General features: G+C 33.7%; 1 protein-coding gene across 7 annotated transcripts in view; it reads left to right on the forward strand.

The window, feature by feature from the left end:
* Positions 1-14,109, forward strand: part of Rps6kc1 (ribosomal protein S6 kinase C1) — a 205,860-nt gene that overhangs the window by 111,568 nt on the left and 80,183 nt on the right. For 3 of the 7 annotated variants that reach the window (XM_005329411.5, XM_078022794.1, XM_078022796.1), the window contains one exon: positions 8,009-8,101. The exons of 3 other annotated variants lie outside the window; for them this stretch is intronic. In XM_005329411.5, coding sequence (XP_005329468.2) covers positions 8,009-8,101 — 93 coding nt within the window. Of the gene's footprint in view, positions 1-8,008; positions 8,102-14,109 lie in introns of those variants that run through there. One more of the 7 variants, XM_040278429.2, reaches the window with a different exon arrangement.

Consider the following 14,109-nt stretch of genomic DNA (forward strand, 5'->3'; position numbering starts at 1 on the left):
TGAACCACAACCCTAGCCCCTCAGCTTTATTTTTAATTAGAATATTTGAGAACTTTGGTTTCTGGAATTTTATTAATAATTTTCTTAAGTTAATGTTGAAAGGAAAAGCATTATAGCAAATCACCAAAAGTAGAACCAAACAGGACTTGTTTTCTCCTTTTCTCAGCCCTTCATTAGTCCTTAATGGTACCCTAAATCTCCCCAGCTGTAAAATGACAGCAATTCATAATATATTTAAACTTCTTAAAGTGAAATTATGATTTTTGTACAGTTCCTGTACAGTCTTATTGATTCATGGTAAAACTGTTACTTTATTCACAAGTCCTATGAGAATCTGCTATAGTTCACAGATGTAAAGTAGTCATTCTAGAAGCAATATTTAGATTATTTGGGACTACTAGTAGTTTTGTCTGTAAGGCAGATAAATGCTTAAAACATTAGAAATGTGGTTTATTATTGATTTTTATCTCTTATCTACCTGGACTTGAAAAATTTCTGGAAGAAACTTTTCTGTATGTTTTTTCTTTATATCAAATTAAATTTTTCTAATGCAAATTAAGGATTATATTTTCTGGTGGGATGCTGTAGTGAACATCTATAATCATAGCAGCTAGGGAGACTGAGGCAGAAGCATCATAAATTTGATTCAGTCTGTGTAACTTCGTGACAGCCTGTCTCAAAAAAAGTAAGAAAGGGTTGGGAATGTTGTTCAGTGGTAGAGCACCTCTGGGTTCAATTCCTAATATCATCTAAAAAACAGAAAAAAACCAAAAAAAAAGAAAGAAAATTCTGGAGAAGAGAAAAGTGTTTAGTTTATTATAATATTTTAATCAATCCAAGGGGCAGGTAACCTTGTTCATATACAGTTCTACCACTTGAGTCAATGCAAGATGGCATCAGTTTCTGTATCTGAATAATGAGGGTAGTAATTATTCCTTGCTGGGTTGTTATTAGGATTAAATGAAGTTTAAAAAAAATACTTCTGTACATGAATGTACCTCCCCAACCCACCCACTTACAACTTAGATAAGCTTTGTGCCTACCTAGCATAAAGACCAGATATAATCCAGATTAGCTTAATATGCTTCATACACTACTTATGTATACTGTTTTCCACACACTTTAGCTTTATATAGTTTTTAAAAATTATGAAATGTCTCAAAAACATTTTTCTTTGGTGGTGCTGGGGATAGAAAAATGTCTATTTTTTTAGTTTAAGAATAGCCCAATATTTAACCTCGATTCATTTGACCATTGTTGTTTTTTGTTGCTGATTTTTTGAGCCATTTTTATTTTCTGTATGATTTTTTTTAAAGTGCCATTATCACTATCGATGGAAAAAGTACAGTTTCTAAAATTGTACTTATTAGTGTAAGATATTATATTGAGAATTTTTTATGGTGTTTGACTATTCATTATACAATAAAAAGATTACATCTAAGCTAAAGTAATATATTTGTTACCCTAACATAATAATTGCATATTAAATATTGTTATCTATTTTGCTGATTCATTTTCAGCTTTTGAACTATTGTGACTCATCTATGTTCTACTTGTTAATTTTTCCTGTTCTCTATTATTGTAGTCTTAATGATATTATTAATGTTATATCCTTTAACTTTTCACTATTGAATTTTATTTTTTAAATTAAATATTCATTGAAACATTAATTGAATTTAATTCCCTTTTTTTCCATAGGGTTGGTGGCCCTCCTTGTTTGCAGTCCTGCTATATACATTCTTGAATTTATTTTGTAGGGCATTGATAAAAACATTAAATAACATGAGTCTATAAACTTATTTGTTATACTAACCCCATCTTGTATATAAATATTCTTAAACATTGTACAAACTCCCTTAACATTAACTGTGAATTTTCTATGTATACTTATTCAATATCTTTGCCTATGCATCCTTGTTAGAGTTTCCCATTGTCACTTCTATGGAGCCATAATTTCCTGGGCAAATAAATATATAAAGTCTTCTTACAGTTTTGACTTAGAGAGCAGGACCATCAAGTATATTAGTCAGAATTTCCCGTAAGGGGGCAGGCATTGTGGTTAGTTGTAGAATGCATGTGTGAGGCCCTGAGTTCAATTTTCAGCACTACATATAAATAAATAAGATAAAGGTCCATTGACAACTAAAAAAAAAAATAAAAATAAAAAAGAGTTTTTCTGTAAGTATAATAACTTCTAAGGAAATAAAGTTAAGGAGATCTAATATAGGATAGCTGATTATACGAGGTTGTATATTAATTCATTAAGCATCTGTTAGACTTTCTGTGCACATCAATCTAGATATACTTTGGAACTATACATAGTGTTTGCTCTTGCAAACCTTATAGCATAATTGAAGACATAAATATGTCTAGTTGAAACAAAAGTGAGAGAGATGGCAAGAGCCATGTAGAATCATGGGAAATTGTTACAGAAAAGTTAAAATGGGGCACCTACTCAATGTGATCTGGTGTGTAGGATTTTTTTTTTGTTAATTTCTTAGGTAAGGATGCTACTGGAGAGTAAGTGTGTATTTTTTCTTTTATGGTAAGCTTTTGCTTTTATTCTCTCTTTTATATATTATTCTGTTAAGCCTGGCCCTATTGGTCAGAAACTTGCTTGATTATTTTCTTATCTGTGATTTAAGTTATGTGGATTCCAGAGGTTCATGATTAGCTTGGTGAATTCATGATTTCTTCTTCTTTTACTTTTCTTTTTTAGTTGTAGATGGACACAATACCTTTATTTTGTTTTTTATGTGGTGCTGAAGATCTAACCCAGGGCCTCACACATGCAAGGCAAGCGCTCTATCACTGAGCAACAACCCTGGTTCCTGATTTCTTCTTCATTAACCATCTTTGGATCTGAATTTCAGCCAATACAATGAGAGGATTGATGTAAATGATTTAACCTGCTCATAATTTATCTGTTGATATAATTTCTCTATTGAATCAATAGGCAAACATTTCTTTCTAGCCTGGTGGATTAGGAAAATAAAAGAATCATTTTTGGCATTTATAATTTTTGTTAATTACCATTTTCCCCTTTGGTGTAGTCTAAATAATGACCCCCCTCTGCCCAAGTTTTCTGTGATGGCTTAAGCTTTTGCTTTTTTGAACTTCAGAGACACTTGTGTGGTAAATATTAAAGTTCTAAAATTCTGTGCTAATATCCTTCTCAAAGGACAGAAAGGAAATAGAAGCACTGTTTTACCTTTTTCTTTGCTTCATTACTTTGTTACTGATAGACTTCAAGAAAATTTAAGGAGTAGGTTTCAGATAAAAAGGAAATGAGCTTTGTTTGAAGTTAAGGTGAAATCCTAACTGAAGGAGACAGATATTTTTCCCTTTCTTTTTTAAAAATTATAAATGACTTTGAATGAGTTAAGAATTAATATTGAAAGGGGATTTCCTTTGAAAAGGTTCAAAATAGAATTTTTGCTATTTTTAGTTGTAGGAATTCTACACTCAAGATCAATGAAGTTTAGAAAAAGACAGTAAATGATCTAAATTTAGGACATAAAGATTGTGTAGCTTCTAAAGTGCACATACATTTTTATCATGCAGTTACAAAATGTGAATGAACCTTAATACATAGGATATATGACTTTCCTTTTTTATATTTATTTATTTATTTTTAGTTATAGCTGGACACAATATCTTTATTCATTAGTTTGTTTATTTATTTATTTACTTATTTAATGTGGTTCTAAGGATGGAACTCAGGGCCTTGTTTGTGCTAGGCCAGTGTTCTACTGCTGAGCCACAACCTCAGCTACATGACTTTCTTAATATTTTGTAGATTTTGAGCACAGCTGCTATCATAATGTCTCAAAGGTATTTTTCCATTTCAGTTATTGTTTCATCCTCAGTGAGACACTGGCTAAGCAGAATGGCATTTGGGATATAAATCAGTAATAGAGCTGCAGTTAAGGGTCAGGCGTGGAATGTGGTCCAAGTCAGGCTTGGGAGGTTGGATATTAGGTTTAGTAGGCTGCTCAAGAAAGTCTTTGCAAAGCCCAAAATCTATGGAAGAAGCCAAGTTCAGGAATTCTGGTGTATTTAGTTCCCAGGGCTTAGAATTTGGTTCCTGATACTTTTTTTTTGATAGTGCTTTTCTTTTGCTCTTACTTATTTTTGTACTCCTCTCCCACAATAATGGCTATTCCCTCTGATTATTTGAGGAGGAGTACTTAGCCCTATTTCAAATGGGGTTGGTGAACCAGAAGCATCAACATCACTGGGAAACTTCTGGGAAATGCAGAATCTCAATTTCCCACCCCAGACCTACTGAATCAGAATCTTCATTTGAATTCAGTCCTTTACACATTAAAGTTTGGGAAGGTATTGCACCAAGGAAGAGGTAGGAGTAGAGAAGTGCTTACTGACAATAAGGAATGACAAGTGAAAAAGTTTAGAGAATGTACAACTGGAATACTAAGTAGGTTTAATTAGTGTGGGGATTGCAGTCCACAGGTAGTGGCTGTAAAGAGCACTGTAGTGAGAAGAGTTGTGAGACAGAGCCTGGATTGACTGGGTCCTGGCCCCGGGCTTGGCCAGTTGAGTGGTGTATCTTAGCATCTCTGGTTTTAAAGGTTGTTGGATCATTGTCCCTTCTTGTCTCTCTCCTTTTTATGCCCATCTTTAGTTCTGGTGTAGATGGATGCAGCCAAGCTTTCTTCTCTGGACATCATCTGCTATAGTGGCTAGTAAATATAAGTGAAAATTTTTACCTTTGTCATCAAGGAAATCAGCCACATTGCCTAGAATTTCACTATCTCCTTTTTAAAAAAGGAGCTGAAGTTACCCCTAATGATGATCTTTTAATCCCCTCTTATCTATTGCCTAGTTTTATCATTTTAGATGGTTTTACTTTGCTACTTCTCAGTTTTCTCATCTAGGGGGAAAAATAAAAGAAACTGAGACTGTTTAACTTGATCTCTAAAGTCTCTTTCTGTTCTTAAAATTCTGTGGATTTGTTTCCTTTTGCCATAGATCTGTGGGATTTTACCCAATTTAAATGTTATATATAAGAAATATGAGATTTTTTATTGATGATTTTATTTCATGGTGTTCTCTGTTCATTTCTCTGATGTAACTTTTATAGAGGTTTAAAGTAGAAAGAGAGATTTAATGATCACTTCTTTGCCTTTGGTTTTTTTCTGTTATATTCTTATCTTTGCAAAAGTAACCTCCTAAATCACTGTTTTCATTGGGTTGTTTCTCATACAAAGACTTATCTAGACTCTGGAGAATATGGTCTAGACTCTTCTTGGCATTCAAGACTTGTAAAAACTGACCCTAAGTATGGAATTTTATTTTTTTTCTGTTCTCTAGTTTGAGCAAATTTTTCTCCCCCTAACAGGCCAGTGGCCTTTCAATTTTATATATACTGTTCGTTTCCTAACTTAATTTCCACACAGCACTTAAAAATATCTTTAGTCTGACTTCTTTCTGAGAACACAGGTTATTATCTACTAACTAATGATTTATCTTTGTGGTCCTGTGTTTTAGGAGAATGTTTTATTTACTTTTAATGTTTTTGTTTTATCTTGTTAAATAAATTATGAACTTCTTGAGTTAGGGGCCATTCATGTTTTTTGGTGATTTATATCCTTTGTAGTTATGTTGCACATAGTGGGTGTAGAGTAATTATTTGTTGAAAGATGTAGTTGAGATTTTTGTAGTCTGCTTTCTTTGCTATTGATATTGCTGAAAATAGACCAAGTACTTCTATGGAAACTGGAAAATCCAATAATATCAGTGAATAAGAAAGTATACATAGAAGATAGGGTTTTTTTTTTTTTGGTACTGGGGATTGAACTCAGGGTATTTTATCACTCAGTTACATCCCCAGTTCTTTTATTTTTTATTTGCAGACAGGGTCTCTTGCTAATTTGCTGAGGGTCTTGCTAATTGCTGAGTCTGGCCATGAAGGCATTTGGCTATATTTTCAGACAATAAATGGATGGACTATCTTTTAAAGAATTCTTTTTGCCCCATAACTTTTCCCTATTATTCATTTTGCCAGAATTATAAGCAGTACTTACTCTTTCTTGTTAATGTAGCAGAGGAAGTTGTATTTTTGTGTAAAGACTGTAAGCAATAGAGTAAGGGTTTGAGTTTCTAGGATCTTCCACTATCTCTTTCTGACCATGAACAAACATTATACCATTCCCTTTTTTTAATCTATAAAGTGGGGATTATGATACTAACTTCCGGAAAGTACCATATTCAGGGTGGGAGGAGGGATAAAGATGAAATAATAGAATATAAGTTAAATTAGAAGAGACAATTTCTGCTATATGTCTGTATACATATACAACATTAAAATATCTTGGTCAACATTTTTATGTTCTTAAAAAATTCCCCGTAGATTTTTAGCTTTTAGAGAGAGTTTTGTTTTTAAATGACATTTAGCTCAATACCTTATCAAATAAATATTTTTGAAACATATCTAAGAAGTATAAATTAAATCAGTTTAAAGATTATTATTATCCACTCCAGTCGCCACTATCATCAGCTTTCTCAAGTGTATTTAAAAAATAAGAAGTCTCTATTTTTTTCCCCAAACGTTACCATGTCAGATACCCTGAAATTAGCCTGTAATTGCTAAGCCAAACAACAAAATAAAAACAAACACATTGAAAGCAACTAGAATTGCTGCTTTCAGAAAATGTCACAGGTGGTAGTTTTCCCAGTTGTAAATGACAGTTTATCCAGGCTGTCTTCTTCTCTCGCTTCTCTCCACTTTTCCTCCTCCTCATTTGTGCTGTTCCTTACTCATTTCAACTAACCAAGAACTAGAAGTGTGCTAGGCACTGTGAAAATGAAGATGCAGATGACATTTCCTGTTCACAGGGAGCTCTCTGTAGTTAATGTAGACAGCAGCTTGAAGTATTCAAGATGGTATCAACAATTCATTAATCATGATGCGCATGAATCAGGGGATTTTATCTTCTGCTCACTCACTGGTCAAAACGTCTCCTCTGTATTCTAATAGATTTTTGGTAATAATAAGGTCCACTCTAAGGACACACACTCTAAGTGTCTCCTGTCATCCTTTGCAGCATCACCATTTTAATGTAAGGATGAATATAGCAAGCAGTACTTTGTGGTTGTAAACTCTAAACGGAGGTTTGCTTAGAGTTTTTCTAACCTGAATGGCTTATTTTACTCAAAGAGAAAAACTGAAAATAATAGGTGAAAATTAGGGTTAGGGTTATTGTGTGTTGTACTGAAGTATCCCCTTTCTGTATTAACTGATCTTTTTTTTATAGCTAACAGGCTGTTTTCCACATCACAGATACTAAAATATTTAAGAAATTTTTCTTTCTCCCTGTCAATCATCTTTTAACCTTAGATTTAATAATTATTGCTTATATGATAGATATTCTTAATGTTTCATCATTGTTGGTAATTTTTCTGGTTGAACTTGAATCTGCCAGTTCCTCTTACAACATATGATATCTATTTATCAAGTACTATTAAAGGAGTATATTTTCATGCTGGGAAAGAATGGTTGTAATTCCTCCTTTTCCAAGTTTATTTGTTAATTTGTTGCTTTTTAGTTCTACTCTTCTAAATTATTGTTGATCAACCTGGATCAACCTGGGGTAAATGTAAGGTTGCAATTGATTGTTAACCCAGTTCTCCAGTTGTTAAAAAGGTTTATGATAACTATATAGTCTTTTTTTGTTTTTACTATGCAGTCTTAAATTGAGTTACTGCTCTAGAAACTATATCAGCTCATTAATTTTCTTTTTAAAATTTTGTTTTCAGTGTTATGACTTATTTACTTGCAACTTTTTTTCTTCCTTTTTCTTTTTGATTTTCTTTATTTTTTATTTTTTTTATTTTACATTACAGACAAACAGAAACTTCCTCCTTTTATCTTTCCCTTCTGATTTATGATAAATTTAGTTTCCTTTGGCCTGGCATTTGCTTCAGCAGGCAGTCTTCCTTCAAGTACCTCCCTGATTGATGTATAATCTTTGATATCTTCCATTAGCCTCCAGGATCACTAAGTTCAAGGCCCCCTTGGAACCTAAGGAGCCCTGCCGAGGAGCTGAAGGCCTTCAGAGTCCTTGGGGTGATTGACAAGGTAATTCTTCAGTGTCTCTTCAAGAGTTCAGTCATAAATCGACTGCATGCTGACATTCTGTCTTTGAAGCTTTGGATCTTAAGGATATGAAACAAAAGGAGAAAATGACTCAAATGCATCTGCACTTTAAAATAACAAAAGCAGAAGAGAAAAAGCTTTTATCTAAGCAATTCATGTAAGGTCATGCAAAATATATTTGAGCAAAAGGAGAAGGTGCATATTTGTTGCATTCACTTGAGTAAGGGTTTTTATTTTTTCAAACTATTATAGCAGGAAGATGTACTTTGTGTTAGTTAAACTTGCAAGTCAGTAGTTTTTCAACATGAATCAGTATACTCTTTCAAATGGACAAAAAGAAAAGTGACATTCCTGAATAACCATCATTTATTGAGCACCTACTATGTGTCAGACCATATACATTTTTACATAAGATGATATACTTAATCCTTCTTAAAATCCTATTATTTGTGTTTTGGTGGAAATAGACATTAGGACATAATAAGTAACTTGCTCAGAGGTTACATAGCTAATTTAGGGGAATGCTAGGATCCTAACCTCTATATTCTGTTAATTACCAAAACTGCTTTCCCAGTATACTAAATCCCTTATATACACCCACATGTGCAGCTACACATTCACACACATTTTTATATTTAGAATAAAAATACTGAACTAACACATGCAAGTTTTGTGACAACTCATATATGTCAAATATTAATAATGGATCTGTCAAATAGTTTATAAGTATAATTTAAAGACTATAGACAATAAGAAGTCTTTAAAATATATTTGACCATCAAAGTAAAAGAAAATGCCTTATTTAACATTAAGGTATAAATTAATCTAGATCTTTTTCACTGCTGAGCATCTTTTCTGAAGTATCTTTGTGTTCATTTATAACTTAATGTTCAAGTACTTCTGTGTTCTAAAGTGTACATGTGATGCATGTTAAAGTTGAATGATATACATACAATATATCTTAAGCAATTTAGATAATAATTAATAGTTTGTATAATTCCAAAGGAAACATTAAGTCAGATATTTAATAAAACTGAGTGTTTTATTTTTATAAGGATCATTTTACTCAAAGAAGTTATATGCCTGAAGTTTGAATTTAGAGAATTCTAAGTAGCAGGACTTTTCCTTTCCTTTCTTTTTTGTTTAAGTATCTGAAATATTCCTTTAACCGTGTTTTCTCTAGCCTTTTTAGTGAGGAGGACATTCTGTTTGAGAGTAGATAGAAAAAATAGTAATTGACTAGTTGCTAGGTTCTTGGATGTCTGTGCAGACCAGTCTACTTTCTTGCTGTGCAGTGTCTGCCCCCTCAATTGGATTTGTTCCTTTTGACACAGTGACCTTTCATTGCTTTGCTGAAAGCTTCAAGTCCTCCTGAAGTTCTGCTAACAGCAATGAGTCTCACAGGTTTGCCCAAGGACTCGACAGTGGAGGAATTCCTAAATTCTATGCAGTAGCATAATTTGTTACTATCTTTACCTTGTTCACCTGGGCATTTTTTTTGGTATTTGGCAGGTGACATTTTCTAAGGGGAGATAAGGAAATTTGTCTTTGAAAATAATCTTAAAATTTACAACACAGTGTTTACTTATAAAAATATGAGTAGATAGATTTTTTTTTAAAAAATTGAGTTATTACTCAAGATAAATTTCTCCCTATTATACTGAGGAATACGTTAGATTGTGGTTTTAGAAACTTGAAGTTTATAAGAGAAGTGTTGAATAAATTTAGAAGTCTAGAAAATGCACAGGATACATAAATCTAGCTCCCACAGAGCATAATTTCTCTCATTCTGTTTCATATAGTACTTGCTTTTTATGAGTTATTTTGACTTAGGAAAATGCAGTTTTCCATTGAACTGTATTAGGAATAGGATTTTACAGACTTTCAGCAAGAAAGTAAATAAGCAGACTTATTCATTAATATCTAGACTATAAGTTCCATTAGAAAAAGATTGTGTTTTCCTGTTCTCTTCTATATCCTTAGTACCTGGAATCATACATGGCACATAATGGGCACTCCATAAATATCTGTTGAATGAGTGCATCAAAATTGAAACAATTTAAAATATATGTAGAGTGACACCTACTGGTATAATGTGAGAATGCTACCTAGTACCAGTCTACAAACTGACTGCTCAGTAGGTGTCTTACCCAGGGGGACAGAGTTCCATAGCTGTATGTTGGTTTAGTATTCAAAGAGAAGTCGGTGGTTTTCTGTTCCATAATTAGGGTCATAAAACACCTCATTAACATAGTTATAACAAGGAAGTTAAGCATTGTGGGTCTTGGAATGTAAATAAGCTCCTGTGCATTCAGTTGTAAGAATGATTGGGCTAGTGAAAGCCTTCAAATCATATCACAGGAACAACAGCTGAAGAACCAGAGGAGATTTAACCAGATAAAAACATATATGATATTTAAAAATTTGAAGGCTTTCCTGGAGAGGGGAACTGTGTCATGCTTTGTTTAAGCTTTGAGAGGGTGAAAGGGAATATTAATTGTGTGGGAGCAACAGGTGCAAGCGAGGAGTGTCTCAGGCCAACAGGGGAGAAGCTTGCTTATTAAAATCCTCCACGAGACGAGAGTCAAGGAGTTATGAGCACCAGAAAAACAATTTGGGCTCATGATTAGAAATACCTTTTAAGAATTAGTATCTTGACTGAAGGCAGACTGGATTCCTTTAGGTTTTATGGGGTTCCTTTCATTAGATTCAAGTAAGGACCGAAGAATCTGGTGGGGATGTTGTAGAGGATATTTAAGCATTGGATGGATTTTCACCCTAAATAACTTTTAAAGATTTCCTTTAGCCCTTAGATTCATTTATAAATGCTCTTCATTGTAACAATACCCAGGGAAAATAGAAGGACTATGGTAGGATGAAGAAGAGGGATTACTTTTATTTTCGTGTAAGTTTTGGCATGTTTAGATGTAGTCCTTTGTTGGGTGTGTGTGAAACGGGGTGGGGGAGGGAGTAAGCATGTGAGCACATGCATTCAAACATGTGAAGAAAGAGGTGAATATATGGGACGTGTGTATATTTGTATTGTATAAGAATTGTGTGAATATAGATAATTTGCACTTGAGTTAAAAGTCTGGTTTGGTAATTTGACTGACAGTATAATGCTCAAAAGCTGAGAGTGTTTCTGACAAAGTTCGTTATTATATAACCTGTCTATAAAAAAGATAAAGGAGCCCATAGTCCAGTTAACAGTAATGTATCAATGTCACTCTCCTGGTTTTTATATTGTATTATAGCTATAGAAGATGTCCCCATTGGGAAAAGCTGGGCAATGGGTAAATGGGACTCTTTGTCCTATTGTTGCAATTTCCTGTAAGTTAAAAGATTTAAAAAAAAAAAAAAGCAAAGGCTAAGGGAAACTCTTGACTTGAACATCAGGGTTAGTAGTACCAAGATTTGTCCCCTTATGGCTTGTTAATGCTTTTGGTTTAGGGGTTGCCAGAGTATGAGTGTGTGTATAGTGTTCACATGGAAGACCATGAAGAGTGTGTGACTGGATTGTCCAAATTCATTGCTACTCTGTGAAAACAATTTAAACAGGATGCTTTGCAAATCATTTTAAAAAGAGATGTCACTTTGTAAACTCATCAGTATTTATTAGGTGAAGTGCCTTGGCATTTTGTAATCAGGATGGCTTTTCAACTTCATCTGTTAGGCAGAATTTTTAGATTGATGTGCCACTGGAAAATATGATTGAGAAATCATAAAATATGACTGAGAAAATTTGTAGAGATTGTTCAAACTGAATAGATGTTGAAATATTGATACTTACTTTTTTTAAGGTTCCTAAGTAATACCCTCTTTGATAATATATGTCCTCACTGGGAACTCAGTTGCATCAATATTTGGATAGTTGCTTATTGAAGGAACATTGGGTTGAACTGGATTAACCCTAAAGGGTTCCTATTTGTATTTCATCTAAACATTGTGGCTAAAATATTACCTACTATCTTTAATCATGTCACATATGTTGGACTTTAGCTTCTGGAGAAACAGAATAGAGATCCTTTTCCATATTCCCCCTGCTAAGTACAGCTGAAAGCTTTGGATATGGTATAGAAAAACAACCATAAGAAAACTGAAAAGTGGAGAGAGGAAGGAAGATTGGCTAGTAACCCAAACTACATGGTGAGGAGTTTTCTGTTTTTTTGTTTTTTTTTTTAATTTTTTCTTCATACATTCCAGATTGGATTTGGAGAAATGGTCAACTTGGAAAAGCCAACAGGTGCAGACAAAACATAACAAAACAAAACACCCTAACAAAAGTCTGTTCTTTCTAGCCAAAGCTTAGCAAGACAGAAATCTTTTACTGAAATAATAAACAATAACTGCTCTATTCTAGACCAGTACCACATAAAAACTGTGGCTGTATTTCCACTCCTAACAAAGGCCAAGTGGAACTGCTAGACTTCACTCTCTGCCAGGATATAACAAGTTGCCCCAACCCCTTTGCTTTGGCAGTGTTAGAGGGAGCCTAGTGGAGATCAGGACTCTCACCGTTGCCCAGTAGCAATGAAGCCACTTGTAGTTAGTTTCATTGGAGGCCATATGAGGAGCTAACAAGACAACTCTGTCCTTTCCCGACAGCGTTTTTTCCTTACCTAGCAGTAATCAGGAGTCTCACTTTTCTCTTTCCCATATCCGTGAAGGCTGAATGGGGAACCTGAACTTCCATTCCTGACTGGAAGTAAAGAGTTTTTTTTAACCCTTTCTTTCATCAGCATGGAAGACAGAGTCTTGATAAGATGCTCAGGGTGTGCTACCACTCCTAGCTTAAATAAGATCTTGAATCTAATAACATAATGCAAAAATGTCCAGGATTCCTTTAAAAGCCCCTTGTCATACAAGAACTAGGACTATCTTAACTTGAATGAGAAAGGTAATCAACAGATATAAACATTGAAATGACAGATTTTAGAATTATTATGTTATATATCAACATAAAAGTGCTTCTCTGAATGATTACAAATATACAAAAAAAAAACCCCAAAATAGAAAGTCTCAGAAAAGAAATAGAAGATATAAGAAAAGCAAAATGTAAATTTTAGAACTGAAAAATACAATAAGAAAGAAAAAATAAAAATATCTCAGTGGGCTCAATAGCAGAATGAATAGGACAGAGGAGAAAGTGTCAGTGATGTTAAAGATAGAATAGTAAAAAGTTGTCCAATGTGAGTAGAGAGAAAATAGGCTGGGGGAAAAATCAATAGAAACTGAGAAATGTGAGACTAAATCAAAAGAGCTAATAATTGTGCCATTGGGCTTACAAATAAAGAAGACAAAGAGTGGAGGGACTGAAAAGTGTTTGGGGAACAATACTACAGATTTAGGAAGTTGAGCGAACCTCAAAGAAATTCATGGCAAGGCCCATCATAGCCATACTTTTTAAAAAATATTTATTTTTTAGTTGTAGATGGACACATACATTTATTTTATTTTTTTATTTTTATGTGGTGCTGAGGATCAAACCCAGGGCCTCAAATGTGCTAGGCAAGCACTCCAGCCCTCCCCCTTTTTAAATATTTTTTTTTAGTTGTTGATGGATCTTTATTATTTATTATTTTATATGAGGTGCTGAGAATCGAACCCCGTGCCTCACATTTGCTAGGCAAGTGCTCTGCCACTGAGCCACAACCCCAGCCCCATAGCCATACTTTTAAAAACGAATGACCAAAAAAAAAAAAAAAAATGAGAGAAAAAAACACCTGAGTTGTAGGGAATAAGTAAAAATGGCAGTGAATTTTTTATTAATTACTATGGAGGGCTGTAAATGGCACAACAAAAATTTTTTTTTTTTTTTGGTACTGGAGATTGAACTTAGGGATACTTGACCACTGAGCTACATCCCCAGCCTAATTTTGTATTTTTTATTTAGACACAGGATCTCACTGAGTTGCTTAGTGTCTCGCTTTTGCTAATGCTGGCTTTAAACTTGTGGTCCTCCTGCCTCAGCCTCCTGAGCTGCTGAGATT

This window comes from Ictidomys tridecemlineatus, chromosome 10 (assembly GCF_052094955.1).
Source record: "Ictidomys tridecemlineatus isolate mIctTri1 chromosome 10, mIctTri1.hap1, whole genome shotgun sequence".
NCBI classification, from domain to species: domain Eukaryota; kingdom Metazoa; phylum Chordata; class Mammalia; order Rodentia; family Sciuridae; genus Ictidomys; species Ictidomys tridecemlineatus.